The following is a 19,830-nucleotide window of genomic DNA, read 5'->3' as shown; positions in this document are numbered from 1 at the left end:
GGGTGGCAAGCCCAGAGAAGGCATAGAAGCTCCATGCTCCACCCCACACCACAACTTGCACTATTCATCTCTTCCGTTGGGCTGTTTCTGATTTGTAACCTCCATGATATACTGGTAATAGTAAATAAGGTGTTTTCCGAACGTCTGAGTCATTGTAGTGAGTTATCAAACCTGAGGTGGGGGGAGGGTCATATTAACCCTCAAATTTCTGGCTGGGCAAAAGTGTGAATAGCCTGGCCACCCCACTGCTGCTAGCAAATGAAATGGGGATCGTCTTGTGGGAGTGAGCTCTTAACCTGTGGAGTCTGATGCTAATTCCAGGGAATTATTCCACACCCAGCTGATGCCAAAGAATCAGAGAACTGGTTGGTGTGAGGGGAAAAAAACTAAGAATAATGAAAAACTTCCTGCCAACAAATTCAAAAACATGGCAAAAATGGACATATTCCTAGGAAAGATGACTTAGCGAACATAACTAAAGAAGAAAAAACCTGAATGGTCCTATAGTCGTCAAAGAAACTGAATCAGTAGTTTAACTTCTTCCCACAAAGAGAGGTGCCTAGGTGGCTCAGTGGATTAAAGCCTCTGCCTTTGGCTCAGGTCAGGATCCCAGGGTCTGGGATCAATCCCTGCATTAGGCTCTCTGCTCAGCAGGGAGACTGCTTCTGCCTCTCTGCCTACTTATGATCTCTGTCTGTCAAATAAATAAATCTTTAAAAAAAAAATAAAAAAAAAATAAAAATAAAAAAACAAAAACAAAAACAAAACTTCTTCCCACAAAGAAAACACTAGACCCAAATAGTTTTAAAAGTATAAGGTTTTAGGATTGAGCCACACATTCGGCTCCCTGCTCCGCAAGGAGCCTGCTTCTCCCTCTCCCTTTGCTTGCCGTCCCCTTGCTTGTGCTTTCCCTCTCTCTGTCAAATAAACAAACAAACAAAATCTCTAATAAATGAATAAATAAAAATAAAAGTATGTGGTTTATTTTTTAAATTAAAAAAATTAATTCTGACATTATCCTAAAATTTTTGGAGAAGAAAAAAAGAGAAGTTATCCAGGTAATTTCATAAAGCCATTTCAGACATACTCCACAGAACATTTCCCTGATTGATGTTTTCCCAATAAATTCCCTCTCATATTTAATTCTCCAATATCATACAACATACATATCTCTCAAAACAACATTTCAACTGAGATTTATGTAAGAAATGTTTTATTTAGTACCCCCAAACTCAATATAACATTTTTACCAATAACAATAACTAAAGTGTAGGAAATGGCTTAAGTTACATTAGAAACATGAAACATCATGTCAGCAAATAAAAAAGAATACTGTATACCAATGAAAGGGATATTCCACATAAATGCTACTGGTGATTAAAAAAAAAACAAAAAAAACACTGAAATATCATCCTCAGTCACATTTCCACAGTGCCTTTCATATTTCATATTGCCCTTTTTTCCCTACTGGTGTAGAAGAAGAACTAAGAAGGTTGAGAAAGTGTTAAGGAACTTAATGGAGGAGGAAACGCACGCAGAAAAGCAGTAACAACGAAAGAGCTTATGTTACTGCTGACAAAGCAACTAGTTGTTAACAACCTTGTTGTTTAGTGATTCAGGAAGCAAAGTTATGAATATTTACGTCCCGATGTTATGCTTTGTTATTTAATAGAGTTTTGCTTACCATATTACAGTTACACTTTAGGAAACTGGTTTGGGTTAACAAGTGACATATTACAATTATACCATTTAAAATAAAAAGAAATAGGTTCCCATTTAAGGTTTTTGCACAGGACATCTGACTTTCAGAAACAAATTACTAATATTAAGGAGACAGCCATATAATTTCACATCAAAACTATCAAAGACAGGATGTGAAAGATAACCACAGTCCCAACTCACCCATAAATGTAAGGGCAAAAATTCTAAATGACAAATTTTTTGAAATGACAAATTTGGTTTCTTTCAGAAATGGAAGTCTGGTTCAACATCAGAAAAATACATTAATGCAGAGCACCTGTGTGGTGCAGTCAGTTAAGCATGCTACTTTTGGTTTTGGCTCAGAGTAGTGAATTAAGCCCTATATCGGGCTCTGAACTCAATATGAAGTCTGCTTAAGAGTCTCTCTCCCTCTCCCCCTCCTCCTGCTTTCTCTCTCTCTCTCTAAAATAATAAATAAATCCATAAAAAAAAAAAGGAAAGAAAAATGCAATGCACCACATGAACAAATTGCAAAAAAATACATTCATCTCAACAGAGGCAGATAAAACATCTAATAAAATTCAACATCATGTATGATAAAAAAATTATTAGCAAACTAGATATACATATGGAAACTGCCATAACCTGATGAACAATAGGAAATACATAAAAATGTCATCCACATCATACACATGTGCTTGATTCCTTTAAAACACATCCTTTAAAAACATGAATGAGGGCAGCCTGGATGGCTCAGTCGGTTAAGTGTCTGCCTTCACCTCAGGTCATGATCCCAGGGTCTCGAGATCAAGTCCCACATGGGGCTCCCTGCTCAGTGGGGAGTCTGAGTCTCCCTCTGGCCCTCCTCCCTCTGCTGTGCTCTCTCTCTCACAAGCAAATAAATAAATTTTTAAAAAATAAATAAATAAAATCATGAACAAGACAAGGATGTCTACTATTATCTCCCTATTAGACACTGTCTGATAAGCCCTAGTTTGGACATTCTTTGTCATACACACACACACACACACACACACACACACACACACACACAGTATAAGAATTTGGAAGAAATAGAGCCTCGACAGAAAATACTATTTTTTAAGAATAAATCCCCCCCAAATTTACAAAGCCTTGGCAGAAAATACTATTTTTAAGAAGAAATCCCCCCCAAATTTACAAATGGCTTGAAATTATATAAAGTACTCAAATTACTTAATATCTATTGTATACTAATTCAGATTTATAGCACCCACCATAACAAATATTGACTCCAAATGGTTAGAATGAAATGTGCATAGCTTATGTGCAAAATCTTACTTATGTTCCTGATAATAACATTGGGGTGGGACAAGAAGGAGTGGGGTAAGAAAAACAGCTCACTTCTCACTCTGCCCCTTACAGAGTGTGTTGGTTTTTTCTTGCATCTGTAACAAACTAACACAAATTTAGCAGCTTAAAATGACACAAATTTATTATCACACCTCTGTAGGTCATAAGTCTGGCATGATCATCACCGGTTAAAATCAAAGCATCAGCAGGGCTGTGCTCTTTTCTGGAGACTCTAGGAGAGTCTGTTTCCATGCTCATTCAGGATGTTGGCAGAATTCAGTTCCATGCAGTTGTAGAAATGAAGTCTTTGGTTCCTTACTGTCAGCTGAAAGCCATTCCCAGCTTCTGGAGCTGAAACTGTATTCTTTGGCTTCAAAGATCTTCTTCCTCCAATTTCAAAGCTAGCAATGGAAGGTTGAGCTCCTCTCCTGCCTTCTCTTCCACCACATCTAATTCTTCTGCCTTCCTCTTCGATTTTTATCTCCTCTATCATGGTCCCCAACCTTAATGATATCTGCAAAGCTTCTTTTACTCTATAATGAAACATCCACAGGCTCAGGTGATGAGGACGTGGACATCTTTGGGGAACCATGCTTCGCAAGGAAACCCAGCTTGTTCCATGTTTGCACTAACACTACATGTAGCTTGTACATCCTTACATAATGCAGGCAAAGGTGGTGTGAAAACTAAGTAGAAAATACCCTCTATATTTTTCTTGAGTCATTACTGCTTGCCTTGGCTTAATTATTGGATTTTCCTTATCAGGCTGTGTGAGGTTGAAGTAAACAGAAAGATGAAGAATTTAGAATTGATTTCCTGACACCAACACTAACTCAACAATTGGAACAAACGCCTCCCCACTATCTACTCTCGAACCATCCAGAGTTTGGGAAAGAAATATAAAGGGGAGAATAGAAAAGCATAAGGTGGGAACAAAACTGTCAAGCCATTAAAAGAAAAAGACCAACATATTTCTCCTTTCCTTAAGAACTCAACCCAAGAAGATTCTATATCTGGGGTGAGGACAAACGAGAAGAGTTAAGCTCATGAGAGTCATTTGTTGTATGTTACTATGTATTACATGGAGCTAGATGATTCCACAAGGTTTTCTTTTTTTTTTTTTAATTTTATTTATTTGACAGGGAGATCACAAGTAGGCAGAGAGAGAGGGGGAAGCAGGCTCCTTGCTGAGCAGAGAATCCAATGCGGGAATCGATCCCAGGACCCTGAGATCATGACCTGAGCTGAAGGCAGAGGCTTAAACCCACTTAACCACCCAGGCGTCCCTCCACAAGACTTTCTTAATTCTTTAAACCTACATGTGTTCATGGGTATAGTTATTATCCCATAAATGAAGAACCTTGGGGTTGAAGAAGTGGTTATTTACCTAAGAGAACAAGTGTCAGAGCTGGATAGAAACCCAGGTCTGCTGGCTGCTCCAGCCCAAGAGAAGCCAAGACTGAGATTTGTTATAAACCCCACACTGTACCATTCAATGTCTTAAAATTTCACTCCTAGAGGTATCCCCCTTCCCCAACCTTTTCTCCCCCAGATGTTACAGTAACTTCCTAATAAAGGTTTGCGCTATTTCCTTTCTTGATATCATTATACATTTACTCCTTCAGTATGTCCCAAGTGTCCACGAGTTGATGTTATCGTTCAGGCTAGTCCTTGTGTGGGTTTGATTTTTTTTTTTTTAATCTTTTCCCCTTCTTCCTTTTCTCTCTCTCTTTCACTAGCTTTAAAGAAATGAGGAAAAGTGCTGGGGTGTGGTCCCTTGATTAAAGTCTCTTCTAGGACCTAGGAGCAAAGACCCCCCCTGGCTATTATTACACAGCAAATCTCACTGCAGTTTCTCCCTTCACTGCATGAGGGTTATCAGGCAAAAAGCCAATTAACAACCTCTGCTTTGGGTGCCTGGGTGGCTCAGTGGGTTAAGCCTCTGCCTTTGGTTCAGGTCATGATCTCAGGGTCCTGGGATGGAGCCCCGCATTGGACTCTCTGCTCAGCAGGGAGCCTGCTTCCTCCTCTCTCTCTGCCTGCCTCTGTGCCTACTTGTGATCTCTGTCTATCAAATAAATAAATAAAAATCTTTAAAAAAAAAAAAAAGCTCTGCTTTATTTCTGTGGTAATCATTAGTCAACTCTAAAATTTCAGCATGAAATCCCAACTCCTACCCCAAGTACCAAGCCTCATAAGATTTGCTCCTACCTGTCTCTTCCGCTGCATCTTATGCCATTCTGCACTCCTCAGGCTGCTCCAGCCACACAGGCTGCTTCTCAGCACCCGAAATGTGACTAGTTTGAACTGAAATGTGCTGGAAGTATAAAATACACGCCAGACTTTTAAGCAAAATATATCATTAACATATATCATTAATCATTAATGATTTTGCATTGATTACATGCTAAATTACCACTAGAAATTAATTTAAACTTGTTTTTTACTTTTTGTGTGGCATTTCAAACACTTAAAATGGAATTCGTGGTCCGCACTGTGTTTCTATCGAACAGCCTGCTCTGCCACAGAACCTCCTTTTGTTTCCTCCTTGGCACTCAGGCCATCTGGACGTACACTGTCCATGTCACCTGTTTAGTGTCTTTCCCGCCCAACTTAGATCGTTAGACCCCTGCCCGTCTCATTCACACCTGGTTCCCAGGCATTGAGGTCAGAGCCTGAAGCTAGGAAGGGCTCTACAAATCTGTTCTTTGAATGAAGAACTCTTCCTCAGCCGGAGACTGAAGAACACGAGGTCTTAAGTCCTCTGAGCTACACCCGCAGGTCAGCGCGGACCACAAGCTCCCGACACTGGGAGAGTGGCGGATTCCGGAGAAGACCTTCCTGGGCGAAAGCACTGGTCGAGCAACGGAAAGCGGAAAGGAAGACCCCTCTCCCCCTCCGTCCCCTTCTCCCCCGCGACCCACGAGCCCAGTCCCGCGACAAATCACGGCGCACTTCGCCCTCGCGCCGCAGGGCGGCGCCTCGCGAGGGCGCGGCGGCCAGTGGTACAGTCCGTCCTCCCCGCGCCCCCCGGACAGTGGGCCCTTCCAGTCGTAGAAAAGCATTGTGGGAGCGGTGCGCGGCCTTTCTTGCTTCTGCGCTGGGCTGGGTGGAAGGATTCTGCGCCTTCCGTGATGGCTGTCGGCGTGCGCGGCTTTTTGGCCTCCTACGCGCCTCTGCGGGCGCACGGCCACCTTAAGGGTGATGAGACGTCTTTCGCAGCCGAGCCGGCGGCGAGGATCCCGTGCCCTGAGTCCGTGGAGGGTGGAGGGCAGCGGCCTGGGCTCGGCCACGTTGCCCGTGGGCCGCAGGAAGCCCCTTAGGCGGCCCTCAGGCTGCTTACCCACACCAGAAAATGGGAGCTGGGTGGGTTTGAGTGCATTTGAGTTTCTTGGTCATCCACTGTGTGCCGGGGAGTTTTCTGTATAAGCAGGGAATTCTTGGGTGTGAAAGAGAAAGGCCTCACCATAGGTAAGCATGTGTGCCTACCGCATCGCAGTTGAGATCGAGTCAACGTAGGAGTAAAGTGCCATTTAAGGTTTAGATCTCGATAATTGTTTCAAGATGCGGAACTCGGCGAATGAGTGTCATCGACTTTGCAGGTAAGTTTGCATGTTCGTGCAAGAAAAACCGGTTTCCTCGCAGCTTCAGTGTTTTAACCACTTAAAACATGTTGAATTGCAGTTCTTGTTACCTGGTTTGAGGTTTGAATTGTAAAGGAAAATCTGCAGCTGGAATTAATCCCCTTTCCAGCTCTAACCCACGAACAGATCATTATGGGGTCAGCAACTTTGTACCATAGAACAATCCTTGCGCAGTTTCTTTGTAGCCTTTGTGTTGCCCGTTCACTTTTGGAAACTAGTGAATGTGGTGTCAAAAAAGGCATAAACTAAACACTTTGCAGCCTTTTCCTGCCCTTGAATTTGGTATCTTTGGTGTAGGAGCTGCGGAAGTAACAGTTGATGCTTTTGCCTTAGTTTACCTATGTGATCTTGAGTCTGCCAACACGAAGTGTGTATAGTTTTTCTTAACTTCTTAAATTTTGTGCAGGTGAAAGCTGGATGCTGGAAGTAAAGACTGCTGGTAGCTGAACACTGGGAGCACAAAGGTGACATAAGGTAGGGTGATACTACCTTGTAGTTCTGTCGTAAAGCAGTTACTCCTAATGCAAATTTTACCTTTTAGGATTGGGCTGCCTTTTCTAGGGGGTGTTAGATTAAATTAATATTAGTACTGCAACCTTGTAGTTAACAAGGTGAAATTAACAGCAAATAGGGTAGCCTGTTCCTAGCTTACTTTTGTGATTTTAAGATAACATGTATTGTTGTAGCACCTAAATCTCAAACACTTGGTCAAATCTCAGGTGTGTTTTATGTGGACATTTAAAACTGAGTCCAGACCTGCATAACTTAATGGAATTCAGAGGATTATGGACTGTTAAATTAATCTATGATACATGTGAATATTTGCTTGTCAAATTGAGTGCTTTATTTTTTTTTTAGGACGTCCTTGATGAGAAATTCAAAAACATCATAGGAAATCTTGACAAGAGTTGCTTGGATCATTTAAAACTCCCAGGAGCCTGAGGGGCACTAAAATTACTGCTTTTGGACAGTCTGTAAATACACACCTAAAACAGTAGGACTACAAATAAATATTTCATTGTGCTTCTTGAAGGTTTGTATATTAACTACCAGCAAATAGCACTTTTCACTGTAAGATGAAGGGAAAGGGAGGGTTTCTCCTTCCTTCCCCAGCAACTTCAAAATTATGAAATCTCAGTAATTAAGATTAATGTTCAGTGCAACCAGTTAAGGATAGCCTTGTGAGATAAAGGTTTATGCTACACCCAAGAAGAAATAAGTGCTTTCTTCTAGTGTCTTGTGCATGATGAAGTGAGACTAGCTGGTTTCTAGGTCACAGGTGTGTTTTCCATGGTCACTGCATTTTTATTTTTATTGGATGTGAGCATATCCTCTGCCTTCACTTTGCAGGAAAGAACAAATAGTCTGAGCATTCAAAAAATTTATTCAACTTTTCAGTAATGTACTAGGAAGTGGGGACACAAGGGTGAGCAAAACAGTTCTTCCCATTGGAAGGGAAGCTTAGAGTTGAATGGCAGAAATGTCATCACAAATATAAAACTTGTGAGACAAGTCCCATGCATGAGTTGACCAAGACAAAGAAACCTGAGAAAGCGGTTGAGTCTAATGGTAGGTGTCATTTTTGCAAGGCAAAGTTGGGGATGGTGTGTGCAGAGGCCTTGGGCTAGAAAAGGCCCAGATTGGTCATAGTTGAAGTTACTTTCCCTCTTAAATGCCCTGATTCAGACATGAGTTAAGTGCTTAATGAGGCTTGAAAGTGGCTGTTTGCTGAGCCTGGGGTATTACAAAATGAGCCTGAACAACAGGTAAGAGACCAGACCACTTACGGCTGTTTACAACAAGGAGAAATCCAGGATAGTTAATATCTGTCAGAAAAAGGAGGCGGTGGGCCAATTGGAGAATACTGCGGTTGTCTAGGCAAGAGACAACTACCTTGGACCAGTGTGGTAAAATTTGTGGATATGGTTAAGCTGTAGAGGGCAAAGCTCATAGGACTTGGTAATAGGGGAGGTGTTAACGACTGCTAGTTGTGTCTTGCACATTCACAATGTAATGGTCCTAAATCCAGCTGGAGAGCAGCATTTTTTAACTAGTTAAATTGGGATTGCCTTGGAGACATCTAAGTGGCCTTCTGGCAGAACACTGGTCTATAGACTAAGCTACAGGAATAAACTTTAAGGCTATGGGCATAAATGACATCCACTTATAGGGGAGGGCTGAGATTGGAGTGAGAAACTAATTGGCGAGGTAGAACAGCATGTGACTGAAGAGCAGTAAAGGATGGTCAGAAACATAGCAACAAATACTGCACTAAAAATGTTGTGGGGCAAACCGTCAAAATTTGGTACACAGAGTAGTAGTTAGTGAGGTCTGTAGTGGAGCAGTTTAAATCACGATTTAGGAGATGGATTGAGGACACAGGCTACAGATAACCCTTTCAAGAAACTGGGAGAGAGATGCTAGGGAGGGAATTATGGTTGTGAAAGTTGGCTGGCTTTTTTTAGGTGGGAGAGTTAATAGTTTAAAACCAAGTTGCAAGGATCTGGCTGAGAGGAGTAAGTTGACAGATAAGGCTGAAGGAGATTGGGCTCCAAAGCACACAGACAGAGACAGGAGTACTGTTGATAGCAACTCTGGAGAAGTTTGGGGGAGGGAGAAGGTGAGATGTCCTGCATGAGTATTTCTATTTTCCCTGTAATAGTCACCCTCAAATGAATTCATCTTTGCGGGGAGTTAGGTAGCTAGGCAAGATGGAGAGACCATTTGCATTTGAGGGTTTTGAATTTATAAGCTGAGGTCAACTGAAATCCACAGTCTTTTCTGAAAACACAAGGACACTCAAAGTTAAAAGCAACACTTAACAAAAACCTTTTTACACTTGTAAATAACCAGTGGAACTTAAGCCATAAAATACAGTATTACAAAGAACATATTTATATTAATAAAAACATCTGCAGTCTGAAAGTGATGTCTCAGTCTTTATAAATCTGTGCACGGGCTGAGATCCACCTAGAGTTGGGAAGAATCTTTTCCTCCACTTGGTGTGCTGTTACCTAGCTAGGCAGCTGCACACCAGGATTCCCAAGCTTTGATTGGAAGCATCTGGCCTTGGTCATGGACACAAGATACCTGGAGTCTCCAGGAAGGAAAACAGGGCATCAAGTGAATGAGTTTTCACAAGACTATTCCAGTTACCAAATAAAAAGGCCCTTCAGCACAAATATGCTGTTAAACCTTTAAAAGATGCAACAGGTTTGATTTTTTTTCTTAAACACTTGCAGGTCCAACATACTTGAATAATTAACAATTCACAGTTTAAAAGTAAAGGTGGCACATAGCCCTTCCCACCCCCAATCCCAGGCCCTTCTTCCTTGGCATCAAGTCTCTAACTTGAGGCGTGAAGCTTGGACAGTTTTTACTGTTTTTGCCATGTGTTTTCCAGCCAGATTGCTTGTAGATGCCTGAGATTTTTCTTCAATCAGGCTATCTTTAGATCCATTTCTTCTCTAGAAAAAAAATACATTCAAAAGATAAGATTTAGAGAAAACTGAAATCAATTTTATGAATACATCAGAAATTAAGGCCTCAAACCACAAAATACTTAAGCTTCACAATATCAAAAGCTGTTCAACAAATATTCGTTGTAACATGATTAAATCGTAAATACAGAGTTAAATCATAGTAATGTGTAATACACTTTATGCACGAAAATTAGTCCTTGGTTATGCCAGTTGTCATTCTTGTGCTACTCCTAAACGAAGATCCAAGGTTGAATCAAAATCATTTTAGAGTGAGACATCTGTCTGAAATGGAAGATTACATAAATCAAAAGGACCCTCCAGTGAGTCTGCAGGGGAATGGAGAACTAATACAGGAACTGGAAAAGGCACAGGGAGGTTACCCAAAACAGCACTACTATGTAAACTAGTCTACCACTAAACCTGTCCCCTCTGCCTTCATATTTAAGGACATAAAGGGAATCAGTCCATCATCCATCCCACTTTTACCAGCTTTCAGTGAGGTGAGGTGTAGGCAGGCCATGCCACTCCAGACTTCTGCACCCTGGCAGAACTAGGACATGCAGCTTTTCTGCTTCCCTGGCTCACTAAGTCCCTTCTCCACATGGCAGCCAGATCAATGGTTTCCTTTTGGCACTTGGAATAAAATCCAGACTTTTTTTCCGTGGTATCTAAAGCCATGTGCTATCTGCTGCCACCCCCACCGTGCTCAGACCACATGGGGCTTTCAGCTCAAACAGGCCCTTTACAACTGTTTCCTCCCAGGCTCCTCCCTCTGCACATGGGTGGCTCCTCCCCTGCAAGGTTTCAGCTTTACACCTTGGTTTCTAAGATGGCTTTCTTGGACCACTCATCTCTGAAGTGAGGTCACCTGTAGGTTTTCTAACTCAGCCCTTTGTTTCTTCATAATGCTTAACGAGTTTTTAAATTTTGCCTGTTTCCTTTTATGTGTTACCTGTCTAGGCCAGGAGTCAGCAAACATTTTTCTGTGAAGGGCCAGACTGGACTCTTATCTACTTGTTGTTAGGTCGCCCCCCAAACACCCCCCCTTCTTTAAAACAGCCCTTTAAAAATGGAAAAGCCATTATTAGCTCGTGGCCTGTACAGAAACAGACCAGATTTAGCCTATAAGACTGGTCTGCTGACTACCCAACCAGTGCTTGTCTCATTACATGTGCTCATTAGATATTTGTTAAATTCAAAGTCAAAGGTGTCACAGAGACAAGCTTAGAATCAGAGCCACTGGTCAGAAGATGCGGTGGGAGTTCTTGTGCGCAGCAAAGTGAGAGTCACTCTTCAGTGTGCCTAAGTTTGAGATTCCTAAGTGATGGTGATGAGGGAATCTAGTTGGAAAAGCAAAACTCCAATAAAATAAGATTCTTATTTGTACTGAATCCAACTTTGAAGTTTTAAGACAAAAAGTTCTGAGTGCTTATTTATCTTCACAGTAACCCTAACAGGTTATTACCACATTGCACAAAAATCGAAGTTTAGAAGTTAAAGTTTGTCCAAAGTCACACAAGTGCTGTGTGGAGACAAGGAGACGCAAATATAGGTCAGTCTGAATGCAAAGCCTAAACTAATCTTGAATATAAATTTTTAAAACTACTATTGACTTGAAACAAATTGGGCAACCTGTTAGCTCTCCTTGATCTATCTAATCAAAAATGAGGCAGATTTTGGTGGAAGTTGTGATTAAGTACCCAGATCTCCATTCTGGACTGAGGCATTCACTTGCCCACCTGCTGGGAGTACTAGCTGCCATACAACTAAAAAATGGAGCCCTTCCCCACAGACTCCCCTCAGCTGAAGGCAGTCCCTTCCCCGGGCACCCCTTATGAAGTGACTTGCTCCATGGTGAATGTGAGAGCTTTGCGTCCAGAGGGGAGGGACGGGATGGACCATCTCATGTCTAGAGCTCCGTGTGAAATCAGCTGATGCTTTATTGGGAGTACACCACACACTTCTCTTGCCTTTCACTTCCCAAGTCTTGATCTTAAGAGTGCTTTCCAATAAACTTCCTCCTTGTAAACCTCGATCTCACAGTCCCACAGTCTTAAGCCCAACTTAAATCAGCACAGGCTTTTCTGTCCCTGCTCACATCAATGACAAAAATGAATCAGAAACAAAGGGCAGCATATGACAAGTACCACTGGAGTCCCTGTTCTTAAGTCGTCCGTCAACTCCCTGAGTTTACATACAAAACTATGTATGTGCTTGTATGCATTTTTATGGGAGAGAAACAGCAGTTACAATTGTTTTCCAATGGGATCCAGGATCTTTTACAAACTGAAAACCACAGCACTGTGAACAGTGGGCTGACACTGGTCCATTACAAACAGCAGCTTTGTTCTTAGAGTGATGGTTTAACCAGATATAAATCCATCCAGTGATCTTAACCTACTTTTTTCTCCCTTACTTACCAGGAGAGACAGTGTTAAACACCTTGCTACAGTATGTTTGTGACAGTGCTCTCAACAAATCCACTAATTCAACTGAGTATTAAATCCATTTTGTTAAGGCAGCTAGATGCTCTGTTATGTCCTTGAATTCCCTTTTAACCACTTTTTTTTAAATATTCCCAGAACAAAAGTTAATTCTCTTTGATGGAGAAGACAGAAATAAAATAGGACTTGAGCAATTTCCCTGCTTGCCATCAGTTAACAATAGAAATCTGCCCACTGTAAGTCTTATCACTTTCTCCTTGCTTCTCCGGGTCAAAAAAAGTATCTAAAAAGATTTTTTTTTTTTTTTTTAATTAGTGAAGCCATTGTTTCTTTATTCTGGCTCCAAACAATCTTACCATCTTTGTTATCCTTGGCTTTGCTCCAGGCATCATACCATTTGAGACCTTACACGAGCTCTAGCTCTCACCTCTAACGTAACTCTTCCCACGTCGTGCCTTGCTTGAATCATGTCACCCTCCTTCCTTTCCCACACTTTGTATAACTTCTTTTAAAGTTATGGAATCTGAGTCAAGTTAGAGATTCACTGCCCTATTTCCCCAAAAGAACTTTCAGAAAAGTGCTTCTCAAAAACTGTCATCAGTACCGATACCTTAAAACTTTATTACCAACCTGATGAACCGTGGAGCCACCAGAACCCTGAGCATCTGAAGAACGGGTCACAGGAAGTGGAGGTACGAGATCCGTTTTTGAACTGCAGAGAATTTGTTTTAGAATTAAGGATTGAGACAGTACCTAGAATCACAACTTGAGCTGGAAGAGGATTACAGGATAGAAAGCATGTTTTATAGACCTTCATATTCCTTACAGTGCCTACACAGTGCTTCACACAGAGAGGTGTTTAATAAATATTTTTGAATTAAGTTGAGCAGGTTAAGTAACTTGCTGAAAATCAAAGCAAATAAATAGAGGAACCAAGAATAAAACAGGTGTGGTTCCCATGCACTTTTATTACTGTGACATGTATAAATGGCTTTTTTATTTGTTTCCAGAGGAGCATTTATTGTTCATTCATTCTTTTTTCTATAAACCTATGGAGCTATAAATAGCCAGGATCTACAATTTACAAACAAAACCTGGCTTATACCTCTCTCTGCTGGGTTAGTCTATCTCCCAATTTATTGTTTACTAAAATTCTGAGCCTTAATTCAGAGTTCAATGATTAACATTCCTAACCAGCAATACCGGGTACATGATGATTAATTATTTCATTAATGTATTCGTTTAAAATAGAGCACCTATTGTGACCATAGTGTGAGATATGGCCACTTAACTCAAAAGAAAAACTAAATACAAAGAAATGACTGTAGCATATATTTGCTGTAGTAAAAGAAAATGTCATCAAATCAGAAAGAAACTTATGCCACTTCTTTCTTTTTTTTTTTTTTAAAGATTTTATTTATTTATTTGACAGAGATCACAAGTAGGCAGAGAGGCAGGCAGAGAGAGAGTGGGGGAAACAGGCTCTCCGCCGAGCAGAGAGCCTGATGTGGGCTCAATCCCAGGACCCTGGGATCATGACCTGAGCTGAAGGCAGAGGCTTTAACCCACTGAGCCACCCAGGTGCCCCTGCCACTTCTTTCAAATAAGAATGTATCATTCATAACAGAATAGTTCATACATTTTTCTTCTTCTAAAAGTTTTGTGCAGGGCACCTGGGTGGCTCAGTCAGTTAAGGGAATGATCCCAGGGTCCTGGCAAGGAGTCCCACATCAGGCTCCCTGTTCTGTGGGGAACCTGCTTCTCCCACTCTCTCTGCCATTCCCCCAACTTGTTCTCTCTCTCTCACTCTCTCTCTGGCTCTCTCCCTGTCAATTGAATAAATAAAAACCTTTAAAAAAAATAAAAGCTTCAGGGGCGCCTCAGTGGCTCAGTGGGTTAAAGCCTCTGCCTTCAGCTCGGGTCGTGATCCCAGGGTCCTGGGATCGAGCCCCGCATTGGGCTCTTTGCTCCGCGGGGAGCCTGCTTCCTCCTCCCTCTCTGCCTGCCTCTCTGACTAGTTGTGATTTCTTTCTGTCAAATAAATAAAATATTAAAAAAAAAAAAAAAAGCTTCAGTGCATAGCTCGGAGGTGGCATGATTTAGCCAAAGTACAGTCTAGATCTGCGCTATCCAGTGTGGTTGCCACTAGCCATACAGAGCTATTTAATTAAAATTAATTAATTAAATTTTCAGTTTCTTAGTTACACTAGATAGAATAATCAAATAATAACCACACATACAGACCATTCCCATCATTGCAGAAAGTCCCATTATACTATCTGCTCTGGAGCTGAAGCCATGAAGGGGATGATGTACTCAAGCTTGCCTACTTACTTCACCTCCGAGAGAACAGATCGCTCTCCATCTGAACACTGGGACCGGCGATACTGGCGGTAACTTCGAGGCGAATGGGAATGCCTGATGCGGATTGGGTCACCTTGAGTCCTGAACAAGCAACCAAAAATGCGGAAACAAACAGAAGTCAGAACAGGATAATTTGGAATTTTTTCCTTAAATAGAATGAGACTTTGAGAGTTTAAAAAGAACTTGATCCCTCTGAGCCTGGAAAATCTAAGTGGCTTAAATTTCACAAGCTAACAACAGAAAACTGCTCCTTTGACCATATATATATATAATCTTCTAAGTGAAAAAATTATAATGAGACCATTCCCTGTTGAATTTTTTCCAAAAGTGTGGAAGGAAAAAAACCTATAATGCAGACAAAATGCATTCCACCAGAAAAAGTTGGCTCATGTCCTAGCTACTATTTAGACTGTCATAAAGAATTCAATCTTTAGCCTAAAGATAAGGAGAGGTTTTGGGGGGCAATTGGCGAGGGTGTGTACAAACCTGCTATTCAACCAGAGAGGGGAAGCAAGCATGGTACAGAGGGACATAAATCCATGAAGCAGAATCCCACTTCCTCTTAACTAATTATAGCAGGACAGAAAACAGTAAAGAAGTCATATTCTGCTGCACCCTAAACTGAATGATTAGGGAGTCCTGGTAGGCTTCCATGAAGCATGTTCAAAGTGCTAGTCTATGACAGGGATTGGATTGGGCTTACAGGACAGGATTTCTAGCCAGCATCATTCTCTGGCCATTAAAGTAATGAGTAAGAAGAAGCATTGTTACCAGTCAATGAGTATCTCAAAGAATTTTCATTTTAAAACTGACATGAAGCATCAAAAGCCCCTTTCTAGCTACCACATACAAACAGGCAGTTAACAGAAGATGACAGTGATTGATTGTAGGACAGAATAACAATTAGCTTTAATACACCCTTTTCTACCTCTTTCCCTAAAGTTTTAATTTTAGTTAAAATGCAAAGACAAAGCACTTCATGGAACACCACTGAAGAGTAAGAATGTACTATTTACTTATAAGTATTAATAAAACGTTTGTCAAAAGATTTTCAAAGACATACGCACTCTACTTTAGTATATGGAATCTCTTTTAATTGTTCTTCAGACAATCCAGAGGGATCCACAAGTTCCTTTCTAGAAGGGAATGTGCAAGAAAATAAAAGTTAAAATGCTGATATAAATACTAATACCTTTCACAATCAGCAGATGGGTTTTTCCCTTCCTAATCTTATCCCTAAATACAGTGTTAGTAAAACTAAGAGAAACATAATCCAGGAACAAAGATTAAAAAACTAGAATGTATTCAAGGAAAAATGTGGGGACCCTTTTCTATAGCTCTTCTCCCTTTTTTCCAGTTTTTCTATAATGAGAATGTAAAGGACTCTCCACCCATCATCTCTCTACAAAAAAATCTGCTTCTCTCCCCTGTAGTAGGCGTCTTTTTTCCCTCTGAGTCTGTTTTCCTTGGTATTTATTTGTAAACTATTGGCCAGTCGGAGGCCCATTTACAGGTAAGGCTAAGTGGTCTAAAGAGAGGACTGCCTGGAGAGGGGCTGCTGGCCTCGAAAGGCACCGCCATGGGAGGGCGCTGTTCCACATAATGATGGCAACAAAGACCATGTGACCGGTTTCCGCCAGAGGCTGCCTCTTGCTGTCCTTGGTGGTCCTCGTAAATGCCTTAACAAGACACACATTTTAAAACAGTAAGAAAGGGGCGCCTGGGTGGCTCAGTGGGTTAAAGCCTCTGCCTTCGGCTCAGGTCATGATTCCAGGGTCCTGGGATTGAGCCCCGCATTGGGCTCTCTACTCAGTGGGGAGCCTGCTTCTCTTCCTCTCTCTCTGCCTACTTGTGATCTCTGTCTGTCAAATAAACAAATAAAATGGTTTTTTTTAAATAAATAAAACAATAAGGAAAAAAGCAGTACTTACTGAATATGCTTCCATAACTCTTCTTTTGCTTGGATATCAGGGCTCCTCCTATAAAGAGAGAACACACCACTCATCTCTGCAAGCATGCTGCATCTGACAACCTCACAGCTAACTTCAGCAGAGCAACATTTATAGTTTTCAGTCCATGAAGTTACTTGCCAGCAGGGACGGGACAAGGAAAGACTGGGCATGGAGAGCCAATGTGGGGTAGTATAAAGGCACCAGATAATTTATCTGCTAGCACTACTATAGAAAAATCACACAACAACCAGTCACAACCAGGCAGGGCTTTATCTGATGAAGGAGCTTAGATGTTTAGGAGGAAATCCACACACCCTCCAGTGGTGATCTGTTCCTGTCCTTCTGGCTATTTCTGAGTAAAGGCAAAGAACTCATCCTGATTCTATTAATATGAAAGATTCCCAACAGGACCTGTGATTACCTAGTGGAAGCAGCAACCAGAGGGAAAAGGAAATGGTGGGACAGCTCAGGCCAGCAGACTGTACCAGTGACCCACATTTCCTCTTACATCTGATGTTGTGTTTCTGGGTCATAGCGTGGGCCCAGAAACGCTGGGACATATGTGTAGCTCACACTGTCACCCTCTATATGCCCCCTCTCTATCCCTATCTACATAGCCCACAAATCTCTTCTCCAAAAGCTACTTGAGTAGAAATTATACCACTACTTTTAATTTCCTAGAATGAGAAATTTGAAGTCAGCATTCATGTGTTCATCCTCCCCATAATAGCAGGGAATACTAGAAATCTGTTATCACTGCAACTGCTGCCACAGAATGACTTTTTTTCCTAGTGGGAAAATGATAAGCTTTCATTCCTCCTTTCAACAGAACCAAGGCCTAATATAGGCCCAAAGAAAGGACCCAAACCCTAACAATTAAAAGGCCTGGAGGTTTGCAAAGCCCCTGCAATGCTCTGTCCTGTGGAATTTTACATTCATAATCTGCATCAACATTTTGGGCTCAATATTACTTTCAACATACGATACTATCATTGCTTTCATTTTTCTTAATTAATGAGGCACCACTGAGGCATTCTGGTAGGGCTTTCCAAGCCCACAGAATACAATAAGCTACTTTCTAGCAATTAAATTGACTAAGTGTCCCCCCCTCCACTTTGTGGGGGGAAAAAAACTGTAAAGGTCTTTTAATCAACTCAAAAGGAATCAAAACACGGAAGATAAGGGGAGGAGATGAAGCCTTGGTCTCAAACATAAAACGTGATATTGTTAAATGTTGATGTTGTTATATAATAAAATTATATGCTTTTTTAAAAGATTTTATTTATTTATTTGACAGAGAAAGATCACAAGCAGGCAGAGAGGCAGGCAGAGAGAGGAGGAAGCAGGCTCCCTGCGGAGCAGAGAGCCCGACGCGGGACTCGATCCCAGGACCCTGAGATCATGACCTGAGCCGAAGGCAGCGGCTTAACCCACTGAGCCACCCAGGCACCCATAAAATTATATGCTTAAAAAAATCTTAAGAAATGCTTCTTTGGAAGGATGTTCTGTAAGAAATCTGCCTTTCCTACATTTGGCTGGTGTGGTTCACTAGACAATATCCTAACCCATTAAATGACACTGCCAGAGAAGGTGAGAATATTAAAAAGCACTAAGCTATTTACTGCTTAAAATAAGGAAGGATGGTGCTATTTTAACTATATACCAGCATCTGATTGTCACAGAAGGTCACCCCAATAGTCTAAAGTATTACATCTTATCTAGGTTAGCAGGCCATAATATTGATAATCATTCTTGTGTCTGGAAGATGCAGTAGTGTGGCCACCTTTGAGCTGAGCCAGGTTCCTACATTTTGGGTCACATAATTCTTTGCTACAGAGGGTTGTCCTGTGCATGGTAGAAGGATTAGAAGTACCTACGGTCTCCACCCACGATGCTACTAACACCTCCCCAGGGTGACAAGCAAAAATGTCTCCAGATCTTGGCAGATGTTGCACAGGGAGCAAAACTGCCGCCACATAAGAAATGACTGGTCAAAGGTATGACCTGAAAGTAAAGCGGCTATGGTTGGGAGGAGGAACTGTGAGGCCAGCTCCCTGAAGAGATCCATTATATGGATAGGGAAACAGTGCGGGAAAGAATGACAGCAAGGCAGAAACTAAATCTTAAGAGAATGAGGGAAGAGGCTCAGGGCACAGTTGCTGAGCTACAGTAAGTGGTGTATTTTGATGGCATGAGATTCAAAACTGAGTGCTTTGACGAAGAAGAAAGAGAGAATGAAAAAAAGCAATGAGGGGCACGTAGGATGTGCCTGTCCCCCATGATCGCCACACCAGGCTAGTGATGAAATGGTGAATAGGAACAATGTACAAAAAACCTGATAACACTGGATATTTCTGAGTGTTGGAATTGCAGGTAATTTTATTTTCTTATTTATACTTAACCTATCTTTTCTGATTTATTTTTAGCCAAGAGAATTTCTAACCTTGGTGATTAGAAAAGGAAAAAAAAAACACAAATGTATTTTCATGTTTTAAAAAATCACTATCATTGCAATTCCACAGGCAATTCCTTTCACTCCCATCTTGTAAGAACTAGCAGAAATGTTGTCTTAACCCAGATGGGAATATTAGTCCTTCCAGCCATAAATAATGATCCTAAAAGATTCAGAAATTTAGTCTGTATGTTTCAGTTCTGTAGCATCTTTAATACTCATATATTTAAGGAAACTAAGTTCTGAAATAGCCAGCAGTTTCAAGGCAGGAAGAAGTCTCGAAGCTAAAGAAACAAAACAAAACAAAAAAACAAATAAAACAAAACAAAAAAACAAAAAACCCCTAATTTCTTCCAATTGCTAGACCACCTGTGATTTAACAGATGTAAACACAGGCAACATGCTAATGAGGAATGTATTATTTTTATGCTTACATCTGCACACATTTAATCAATAATT

General features: G+C 41.2%; 1 protein-coding gene, 1 long non-coding RNA gene and 1 other non-coding gene across 4 annotated transcripts in view; 2 read left to right on the top strand and 1 right to left on the bottom strand.

The window, feature by feature from the left end:
• The first annotated feature begins 6,123 nt into the window (after nucleotides 1–6,123).
• Nucleotides 6,124–7,933, top strand: LOC123938922. Its single transcript, XR_006817789.1, has 3 exons — nucleotides 6,124–6,635; nucleotides 7,084–7,151; nucleotides 7,536–7,933. It is a non-coding gene; the product is annotated as an uncharacterized LOC123938922 (long non-coding RNA).
• LOC123939549 lies at nucleotides 6,861–6,994 on the top strand. The gene has a single exon (XR_006817914.1). It is a non-coding gene; the product is annotated as a small nucleolar RNA SNORA13 (small nucleolar RNA).
• A 110-nt stretch (nucleotides 7,934–8,043) lies between the features above and the next one.
• The window catches only part of EPB41L4A (erythrocyte membrane protein band 4.1 like 4A), a 257,445-nt gene continuing 245,658 nt past the window's right edge, over nucleotides 8,044–19,830 (bottom strand). For both annotated transcript variants that reach the window (XM_046000708.1, XM_046000707.1), the window contains 5 exons: nucleotides 16,899–16,946; nucleotides 16,035–16,103; nucleotides 14,938–15,048; nucleotides 13,234–13,315; nucleotides 8,044–10,144 (listed from right to left, as the gene is read on the bottom strand). In XM_046000708.1, the coding sequence (XP_045856664.1) occupies nucleotides 10,016–10,144; nucleotides 13,234–13,315; nucleotides 14,938–15,048; nucleotides 16,035–16,103; nucleotides 16,899–16,946 (439 nt within the window). In that variant the 3' untranslated portion in view covers nucleotides 8,044–10,015. The remainder of the gene's footprint in view (nucleotides 10,145–13,233; nucleotides 13,316–14,937; nucleotides 15,049–16,034; nucleotides 16,104–16,898; nucleotides 16,947–19,830) is intronic.

This window comes from Meles meles, chromosome 3 (genome assembly GCF_922984935.1).
Source record: "Meles meles chromosome 3, mMelMel3.1 paternal haplotype, whole genome shotgun sequence".
Classification (NCBI taxonomy): Eukaryota; Metazoa; Chordata; class Mammalia; order Carnivora; family Mustelidae; genus Meles; species Meles meles.
Note: the sequence above shows the minus strand (reverse complement) of the source record. Positions and strands in the feature narration are given on the sequence as shown.